The sequence below is a fragment of the Microtus ochrogaster genome, chromosome 8 (assembly GCF_000317375.1).
Source record: "Microtus ochrogaster isolate Prairie Vole_2 chromosome 8, MicOch1.0, whole genome shotgun sequence".
Lineage (NCBI taxonomy): Eukaryota > Metazoa > Chordata > Mammalia > Rodentia > Cricetidae > Microtus > Microtus ochrogaster.
Window position 1 is genome coordinate 8,345,932 of NC_022015.1, and position 10,783 is coordinate 8,356,714.

Consider the following 10,783-nt stretch of genomic DNA (forward strand, 5'->3'; position numbering starts at 1 on the left):
CAGCTACCCCAGGACGTGATCAGACATCCCAAGCTCCTCGACTCCCACAAAGTCAGCATGAAGCAGTTATGAGAGACCTTGCTGCGTCCCATTCCCACCCATTAAGATCCTCAACTCCCCCAAAATTTTATAATAAACAAAAGGGTGAAATGTAATTCTTTTAGCCGGACATTTTTACCGTGTTTTACTGTTTCCTTCTCACTCGCGCCCAGGTATTTTCAAACTCCCTACATCAGGTGTGTAAAGTCAGATCAAGCTTCTCTCATCACATCTGTCTCTCCACAGCAGGTTACAGGAGTGAACTAGTTACCCCAGGATGTGACCTGCACCCCAGTTTTCTTAGGTCCCCCAAGACTCTGACATCCACAAATCAGGAGGAAGCAGTCAAGAACTCGACACCCTCACCCCCTTAACCTGCCATGCCTAACTCCATGCCTTTTTATTATAAGAGAAAGACTGTAATGTTATAAGTCTGCTGGTCTTCTCTGTCACTTGACTACCCTGTGAAGATATCTGGCGGAAATGAGAAGAAGACACGAGACACAAACGAACCCACACAGGAGTTTATTAGGAGGGGTTGTGCTCAATGGGCCCGAGGAAACGGTGTGGAAGGAAGTAAAAACGGCACGTCCAGCGGTTAAAGACTTTCTAGCACATGCGCACGAGGGGAAAGGCGTGTCTATGTCAGACGCTGAGGACGGGCGAAGCCATGCCTTGCACTGCGTACAGGGCTTTGCGTGAGCAGGTCAGACGCTGATGACACAGTTGGCAGGCAACCCACACATGCGCACATAGGGGGTACATGCGCCTGCTTTAGAACCCGGAAGTGCAGCCTTATGGGTGGCTAAAAGAATTACACCCTGTCCTTTAAGAGAGAAGCTCTGCCTACCCCAAATCTCCCCCTTCCTGTGGAGGTAAGTTGATCTTATTTTTCCTCACTGATGTGGTAGAGTCTTCTGTTTTCTGATTTCATCGGTTAAATAAAGAGACTGCCTTGGCCCTTTAATAGGATAGAAAATTAGGTAGGCTGAGTAGACAGAACAGAATGCTGGGAGAAAGAAGCCGAGTCAGGCAGTCGCCTTTAGCTTCAGAAAATGAAGGGCAGAAGGCTTTAATGGGCGGGGGGAAGATCTATATCTTTAAATGTACAGAACCTTGTTCAGGGAGCCAACAGCAGGTTTTTAGAAATGAAAGTAAAGACCTTCTCTAAGCGCTTTAGCAATGCGTCACAGGAATGAGGATGTAGAGCAAACAAAGCATCAAAAAGAAAAAGAAAAAAGTGCTCCTTAGAATCTAGCTATCCTGAAGCTGTTCTTCCTCTTCCTTTCCTTCCTTTTCATTCTGTGCACTTATTATTTTTGGAGAGCCCTGCAGTCTGATTCTTCTTATATATTTCTCATGGCCATACTTACCTTTGATGATTTCTTCTGTACTCCTACCCCATTTCTGTGTTCTGCTCGTCCTGAACCGGCAGGAATAAGGGTTCCGAAAGATGAAGTGTTGAGAAGGAGGATTGGAGATGAGAAATAAAGAAGACAAAAGCAATGGCTTGGACAAGGAGGTCTTTGCGGGGGGCGGGGGGGCGGGGGGAATGTCCGAGGCCATAAAATTAATTTTAATATGCTGGAAAAAATCAACACAGGATAACACATCAGCAACTTCCTAGAACCCACGTAACAGTTAATTTAGACACTTCCTTTTTTTGGCTTTCAAGGAAATCCTCTTTTGGCCTTTGTAAGACCGCAAATCTGTGCATTTGAGTATGGCTAGCGGTCAGTGTGGGGTACTTTCCTTTATTTCTCCCCACTTTGGTTTTGAGATGGGGCATCTCATTGAATCTAGAACCCCCAGATCTCCTTGTGTGGATTTTACAATTCTCCTAATGCAGGGTCTCTGCAAATACCAAGGCCATCAGAGTGTTCATCTTCAGAGGCAAGGTGGAAGTCCAGTTCAACATGCTTCAGCAGCCAGTGATGGTTCAAACCTCAAGAGTAACCTTGAGTAGTGTGTTTTTGGCACAATTTGGAAAAAAGTTTTCTGGTGATAATGAACTAATTTTATGAGCACAGCAAAGCTTAAGATATGATTAATAATTCTTGAGCAGTACAGTGAAATCTTCCATAAAGATTGGTTCTAAAGATTAATTGAGGAAACAGGCTCAAGAGAAACAATCCCAAGATAGGGTCTGGGGCATCCTGTGTGGCCTGGTCATATAGAGACCACAGAGGTCACCAGACTATAAAAGACATCCGTTTCTTGTCTTCTGAGCAGAAAACTAGTTATATATGTTTTCCTTTGAAGAGAAAATGCTGTGTAGCTAACACTTCTGGATTCTCTCATGCTTATCTGTGAGAACAAGGACCTACCTGTGCCCTATATCCCAGCATAGTACTTGTTGGAATATATCAATTGAATCAATGTTGGTATATGTTCATTTAAGATTATATTAAAATCAGGAAAATGCATACTTATTGTCATCTTCTTTTTCCATCTTTTGCATGTGCTTGTTTATGTGATATATGTTTGGCTGGGTACATTTATGTATACAGGTGCATGCGTGGAAGCAGAGGTTGCTATGTTCTTCAGTTATTCCCCACATTATTTGCAGAGGCAGAGTCACTTGCTGATCCCAGAGCTCATCAATTCAGCTAATCTAGCAAGACAGCTTGCTCCAGAGATCCTTTGTCCATCTCTAGCATGTTGAGATGATAGGTGGGTCTCTACTCATGCCTGGCCTTTATGTGGGTGCTGGGGATCATCTTTTTCTTTGTTTTTCAGCAGTGTTGGGATTGAAACCCAGGATCTTGTTCGTGTGAGGTAAGCACTCTACCATCAAGCTTTATTCATACCTCCTTATTTTTTTTTGAGGAAAATGACAAACTGGGCAATGTTGAAAGAATGCAGTTTGTAAACCACACACACATAACATAGAGTAGGAGGGCTGAGCGGACTTATACTGTTAAGAGAGTCTGTGTGACTTCCTAAGGACTAGATCTTTCTGGTAGTGCAGAAGCACTGGTTTCTAAGCATGCTTATCTTCAGCTTGAAGTTAACATAGATATCATAGAGTAGGGATGTTTGACTTCCATGTCCCCAAACTGGAATTCATTGTCAGATATTGCCTGGGTAGCAATTCACCTTATTGTCAGTTCTGATCAGTTTTAGCCTGAAGCAGTTATGGTTCCCTGTAAACAGGAGTTTCTGTTCTGCCAAGTACCACAGTTATTCAGTCCCAAAGAAACACACAGAGGCTTATATTAATTATAAACTGTTTGGCCTGCTAGTTCAGACTTATTATTAACTAGCTATTATAACTTAAATTAACTCATAATTATTGCCTATGTTTTATCATGTGGTTTAGTACCTTTTTTCAATAAGGCATTCTCATCTTGCTTCTTCTGTATCTGTATGGTGACTGCATCTCTGCCTTTTCTCTTCCCAGAATTCTCCCAGTCTTGTTGCTCCACCTATATTTCCAGTTTAATATTTATTTTATTATCTTTACTCTTTTTTTTTCAAGACAGGGTTTCTCTGTAGCTTTGGAGCCTGTCCTGGAACTAGCTCTTGTAGACCAGGCTGGTCTCAAACTCACAGAGACCTATCTGTCTCTGCCTCCCAAGTGCTGGGATTAAAGGCATGCACCACCACCACCCTGTAGGGCACCAACTGTAGAAGGAGCAGTGGGCTGCATTTCTGCCCGGCTTGTGACTAGCTTTACCCAAAATAATTACACGGAAACTATATTCATTTAAACACTGCTTGGCCCATTAGCTTTAGCCTCTTGCTGGCTAACTCTCACATCTTGATTAACCCATTTCTATTAATGTGTGTAGCACCATGAGGTGGTGGCTTACCGAGAAGATTCTTACCTGCATCCATCTTGGAGAGGAGAGCCATGGCGTCTGACTCATTGCCTTCTTCCCAGCATTCTGTTCTGTCTTCCCCGCCTACCTATGTTCTGACCTATCAGGCCAAGCAGTTTTCTTTATTAATTAACCAATGAAAGCAACACATAGAAAGAAGAACTCCTACATCACTGCCCAGTTCTTTACTCTTTTAATCTATGACTGTCTATACTCTTTTAACTGCCTATACTTTTTCCTCTCTCTATCCCAAGCCTACGTATATTTATACAACACTGTGACCCATTCAGAGGTCTTTTTCATCTGAATCTGTCTTTAGTGTGTACATATATGTAATCATTTTGACGTGGCTAGGACCAACTCCACAGCCTTGCCTGTTGACTCCACCCAGTCCAACATGGCAGAGGCCATGTACACTGCCCCAGCTCCAGAGTCAGATCTAATCTATGTAACCATTAAGCAATTTCTAACATGCTGCTCACAGACTCCATTTAAGTGCTGGCCTCCCGAAAGAGCTAGAGTTGTTCTTGCAACTAGCATGAACCAGAAAGCCCTACCCTAAAGAAGTCATGCAGCCTTTGCTGCCAATGCTGAGTCAGAAAGACCTCTCTTAAAGGAGCCACAGAGCCCCTGCTTGCTGCCAGCATACAGAGCCAGTCTGAAAGAAATGTGGCTACCAAGAAGCTGTGCTAAACTTCTTTTATGTCTAGAATTATTTTTCTAGCTCTCTCAGGTTTTATGTGGATGTAGTCAGCCCACATTGGCATGCCATTTTCTAGGTGGAGGCTGCTTATTTGTTTCCCAGCCACCCAGACCCAAAATAATCACACAGAAACTATATTAATTACAATACTGCTTGACCAATAGCTTAGGCTTCTTATTAACTAACTCTTACATCTTAAATTAACCCATTCCTGTTATTTTCTATTTTACCATGTGTCTCATGGTTTACTGGTAAGATCCTGGGGTTGGCAATTGGTGTCTTTCTCCGTTAGTGGCTACATGGCCTCTCCCTGACTCTGCCTTCTTTTCTCCTCTAGCTGCTTGGAATTCCTGCCTTGCTCTATTTTGCCCTGCCATAGGCCAAAATAGCTTCTTTATTAACTAATGGTAATAAAACTATTTACAGCATACAGAGAGGAATCCCACATCAGAACCTCTTCTCCAAAGTAACATATCTTTTGACTTAAATTTTGAAGTCAAAGCATATTAGAAATATATAGGTTGGATTAATCCAGCAACACTTATAATCAAATGTCTTTTAGCAGCTATTGCTCCTTCCTCAGCAGTCAAACAATTCAAAGACAACACAATAACATACAGTATCCAGATTATCTGTGTATTTTCTATCTTTATGTGGCTTTTTAAAAACTCAATTTCTTTTATTTTTATTTTTAATTTTTGGTGTTATGAGATAGGGTTTTTCTGTGTATCTTTGGCTATCCTGGATCTCACTTTACAGAATAGGCTAGCCTTGAACTCACAGAGATCCACCTGCTTCTGCCTTCCAAATGATAGGATTAAAGTCATGCACTACCAATGCCCAGCTACTTTCTTTCTTTTTTTTTTTTTTGGACTTTATCTTTTTTTTCTCTCCCAAGCCTATGTATATTTTAAAACACACTGTAAACCATTTAGAAGTTTTTTCCATCCGTATCTGTCTTTACTGTATATATCTATCTTTTTTATGAGCACATGAGTCTTTAATCTGCTAAAGATAAGTGTGGATAGGATTAAAGCCACAGCTTTGGTGACTGTCTCTGCCCCATTCCTTGGCTTCCTGAGAATCTAGTTTCATGGCAGAGGTACTGGAAGGAGCCACACTTATTGTCACAACTCTGTAGTTTCTAGGTTCGGTTCATGCCACCACCAAGAAGCATGCCACCAGCTGCTTATAAGCACTTCTTAAATGTTTGGTGGCAGGGATTCTTAAAAGAGCTGCCATGCAGTTTTTGCTTCTAACACCGAATCAGGAAGACTTTCTTAAAGTAGCTATGCCTCTGCTTGCTTCCAGCAAACAGAGCCTACTGGAGTAAAGATGGTTTCCAAGAAGCTGTGCTTGAATCTGTTTTTTTTTTTGTGTGTGTGTGTGTGTGGAGAATCTCTTCCCAAACTCTCTTAGGTTTTATGTAGATTGCCAATTGTTGGGCAGCAGCCTGAGAAGGGGATTCAGAGAAAGCCAGTCATCCATGGTGGAGAGAAAGAGATGGGTAGATATAGATAGATAGATAGACAGACAGATAGAGTTGTCTGACAAATACACAGTGGAATGTTTGGAAAAAGCATGTGTGGCAAGGGGCTGTATGAAGGTAGAACAAGCCTGTTTGGAACTCAGATGTTTCTGGAGTTTGGGTGGCAGCTGGAGACTCTTTCAGAGAGGTTACAACAGGAAGATCCCCAACTTTTCCCCAAGCCTTGGGGAAAAAAGCAAAGAAAGCCTGGGCAAGTGAGGCTGGAGCCCCACGTGCAACTCTGGTGGGAGCCCCATGTGCAGCTCTAGCCTGTACTAGTAGCTAAAAAGCCTCAGGCAAATGTGTGTGTGTGTGTGTGTGTGTGTGTGTGTGTGTGTGTAAATTTCTGTCCCTGTGGTCCTGCACCATTCAGCCCTAAAGAAACACACAGAGGCTTATTTATATTAATTATAAACTGTTTGGATTAATAGCTCAGGCTTATTATTAACTAGTTCTTACAACTTAAATTAACCCATAATTCTTGTCAATGCTTAGCTATGTGGCTTGGTACCTTTTCTCAGCAAGGCATTCTCATCTAGTTTCCTCTGCACCTTGCTTGTGACTGGCTTTCCTCTTTCCAGAATTCTCCTAGTCTTGTTTCCCCATCTATACTTCCTGCCTGACTACTGGCCAATCAGTATTTTCTTAAATCAATATGAGTGACAAATCTTTACAGGGTACAACAGCATTATTCCACAGCAGTTCCCAAGCTAGAAGAGTGGGCTCCTAGCTTTACAAGAGGACCCCTTCATTGTTCTTAGTTACTGTCTGATTAGCAAGGGGTGACATATACCACATAAGGAGGTAAGAAGGCAGTAAGCCTACAGGGAAGAAACTTGGCCATAATTCAGAGAAAAGAGAAGTAAAATTTCTATCCCTTCCTTCCTTCCTTTCTTTGTTTCTTTCCTAGTGTCAGTAAAAGCTTCACTAAGGTACTCCTAAAACTCTTGCCTGGTGACTCAGCTGATGAGAAGGGGACCTCCAGCCAATCCAGTTCAGCATCATGGCTTCATCATGGGTGTCAGAATGGCAGGCTGGCTACATGGCGAGTTTGGTGTTGGTGCTTCTGTGGTGCATGCCCATTGCAGGTAGGATATGGATGGAATGGGAAGGAAGGGGAAGACTGCTGGAGCTCTGACTATTTTTGCTGGTCTTCTAGGGTCCCACTTACTGTGGTTATAGCCTGCCAGGGTGATGAGAGCTCTGAAAGTGTAGATGTGCTGACTGATTCCGTAGATGTGCATTTAAGATCTATAGTATGCAGTTTGCTTGATTGTATCCCTTTGAGGACCTTACTTATCTATTATATGGGAACTAGGGCCAGAGTTAGAGAAAAACTCTAGCTTTTTCTTCCAAGGTATCTTTTCCAAAGGTTTTGCAGAGGCAGGGAGGGGCAGTTTTCATTTCTTGGTAGGATTCTAAATGTCCTAGTTCTGTAATTTTGGAATTTGAGATAAGGGGACTGGCTGGTTCAGCTCTAGGATAACTTCCTGTTTTGTCATCATGACAGAGAGAGGTCTCACTCCTGGCTCCCATAGTGACTCTAGTCAATGACTCCAATCCCATTTAGAGGGTTTCAATTTCATGCCCTAATTATCTTACAAAGTCCTTATTTTTAAATGCTGGTTATTCAGCCCCAACATATAAATTTTGGGGGATGAAGAATTCTGCACATGGCATATCACCAAACATGTTAATGGATAGAAAAAGGCAACATCCTTAACATGACAATACACCCAAATTGATCTGTGGGTTTGGTATGATTCCTATCAGAAGACTTCTTTGTAGAAATTGATAATTTGGGACTGTTCAGATGGTTTTTCAGTTTAAGGTGCTTGCCATCAAACCCGATGACCTGTCTTTGCTCCCTGGAGCCCACATGATTTAGGGAAAGAACTTGCTTCCACAAATGTACTCTGACTTCTACATAGGTACTGTGCCACACATGTGCACACATGTAATTTTTCAATTAAAAATTAATTGGTTTATTCTAAAATGTACATGGACCCCTAATAGTCAAAATGGTTCAGAAAGAAAGGATAGGACTGAGGGATCTATTTGAGTTAACAAGAGGCTGAAGATAAGAATTATTCTGAGCACCCCCTCCCAGTCTCCAAGGGCTATTCATTCTATCCCAGTGACTGGGTACTAAGAGCCTCCTGTAACTGCATTTTCTTTTTGCCATAGGTGGGCTAGAAGTGGATATGGCAGGAATGACACAAATGGTATTCCTACATGACAATGTCACCATAACCTGCAAAATCCCTGGTTCCCCACGACTTGACATTGACACTGTAGGAATCATCTGGTTTGTGAAGAATGAACTGAATAAATCTGAGGTCAAGGTATTTGAGTTTTATGGAAATCACGTAGAGTCATTCCGACCTGGAGCCACAGTGCCACTGTTGGGGCTGGAGTCAGGAGATGCCTCACTCCATCTGCCTGAGGTCCAGCTGTGGGAAGCAGGAGAATACCGATGCATGCTGGTAGTCACTCCTGACAAAGCAGAGGGAAAGATCATGCTAGAAGTTGTGGGTGAGTACTCCATGGAAGTACCCTGTGTTTCTGATGGTGCTGGGGTTAGTGTAGACATTTGGATGGCCAAGCAGAGGAGGGTTAGAACATGGGTGAAAGAGTCAAGGTTTTAATTTCTGTCCATGGCAACTATGTCAACAGGCAAATGTTGAAGAGGATGAGTCAGGAGGATCTTGAGTTTGAGGTTACTTGTGGCTATACTTTTTATGTGAGGCTGTACATAGCTTGGTTGTAAAGTGTTTGCTAGGATCTGGCTCAAACCCCCACTATTTCCCAAACTAAAGAAAACTAAAACAGTTTGGGGGAGAGACCAAAAGACCACTCAGCATGACCAAAGTCCAAATTGAGAGTCTGACCAGAAACTGCCTGGAGAGAAACAATTCTCACACAGTAGCCTCAAATGCATTTTACAGGGAGCTTTTAAAGCAAAGAACACAGAAAAATTACATCCTTGTTCACAGTTGCAGGGGAAGCAAGCAAGCAGTTTAACAGAAGCCAAGAACATGCAGTTGACTGGGGCACCACATCTGCCTGCATGCCACCATGCTCCCCACAGTGATGAGAATGGACCAAAGCTCTGAAACTATTAGTGAGCTATCCCAGTGAAATTTTTTTCATTTATATGAGTTGTCATGGTCATGGTATCTCTTTATAGCAATAAAACCCTAAGTAAGACAGTATCCTTAAGTAATATGGAGGCTCAACATTAACTGGCTTGTATATAAATTAGCACAGAAAGGGTAGAGATGCACTGATAATAAAAATCCACCTAACTTGGAAAAAAATAAGAATGTTACCAAAGGATTGTAAATGTGGAAAAGACACGGTAGAAGGAGTCATTTGAAACGAGGTACTTGAGAGTCTAGTTAACAGAAAGTTGAAATGGATGGAACACGAATAATTTAAAGATAGAAATGAAAAGGAAACAAAAATGAAAAAAGGGTTGAAGTACTTCTTCAGCCAGGTTCCTTGCTTTAAAATAATTAAGTAAATAAGTAAATATATAAATCTAATCTTATTATAAAACATAACAACAATACTGAACTGCTGGCACCTCCATCTCTAAAAAACATTAACCAAAAAAGGGAGGGGGTGATGGAGAGATGGCTCAATGGTTAAGAGCACTGACTGCTCTTCCAGGGACCCAGATTTAATTCCTAGTACAAACATGGCAGCTCACAATTGTCTGTTATTCCAGTTCCAGGCCAGGGGACTCAACGTTCATGGAAAAACATCAATGTACACGAAATAAAAATGAATAAATAAATAAAAACAGAAACAGAACCTGCCTAGGAGGAAATCAGTTTCTGCATTCCCAAACCTCTTATCTGGAGTTGTCTGAAGGAACCATTACCTGAGCATTCTTTCCAGGTATATCTGGAGACTAAGTTATGCAAAGTCTGTGAATCCTTCAGGAAAAGCAACTACATAAACCTCAGACAGCAATCACTGACTATTGACAGAAGGTTCCATCAAAGCTCAGCTGCCGTCACCCTGGAATTCACACCAGATACAATGCTTCTGTTGACTCTTATGCTACAGTTTACCCTACTAGTTTTTAGTTTTGTTTTGGTCCAGTATTTCCTCACTATGCTCCTTTCCTTCCTTTTGGAATGGTAACATATATTCTGTGCCATCTTATATTGAAATATATGATCTGCTTTTTTATTTTGATTTTTCAGGAGGTCATAGCTAAGAGATTGCCCTGAGTTTCAAAAGAGACTTTGGATTTCTAAATTGTTGAGATGGTGATAGACTATGGGGACTTTTGAAGCTGGACTACATATATTTGTTATTTTCTTTGGGCCATCAACCAACTCCCAAATAACAACATGGATGAAGGCGAAGGTGTAAGTCACAACAATCCCACACCAGTTTGGAATTATGATTAATAGAATGGTTATTTATTTAAAGGGGTAAAAACTTACAGATCACCGTCCCAGACAACAGCCCTCTGTGCAATCAGGAAGGGAGTCTAGTCGCCGAAAGTGGAGCAGGAAGTAAGAGAGAGAGGAGAGGGAAGTGGCCACTTTTTTAAAGGGAGAGAGACCACGCCCCAATGGGCTGGTATCTCAGTGGCTATTGGCTGAAGGAGCAGGAGGAGCTCCTGCAATACCTCCCCCTTTTGTTTAAGTAAGAGAGTTCTAAACCTAC

At 41.9% G+C, this 10,783-nt stretch overlaps 1 protein-coding gene across 1 annotated transcript in view; it reads left to right on the forward strand.

Annotated features, from left to right (window-relative positions):
- The first annotated feature begins 660 nt into the window (after positions 1 to 660).
- Positions 661 to 10,783, forward strand: part of LOC101983697 (natural cytotoxicity triggering receptor 3 ligand 1) — a 23,003-nt gene continuing 12,880 nt past the window's right edge. Inside the window, exons 1-4 of the mRNA XM_013347661.1 lie at positions 661 to 914; positions 2,609 to 2,712; positions 7,005 to 7,182; positions 8,282 to 8,629. Of these exons, the coding sequence (XP_013203115.1) occupies positions 7,098 to 7,182; positions 8,282 to 8,629 (433 nt within the window). The 5' untranslated portion in view covers positions 661 to 914; positions 2,609 to 2,712; positions 7,005 to 7,097. The remainder of the gene's footprint in view (positions 915 to 2,608; positions 2,713 to 7,004; positions 7,183 to 8,281; positions 8,630 to 10,783) is intronic.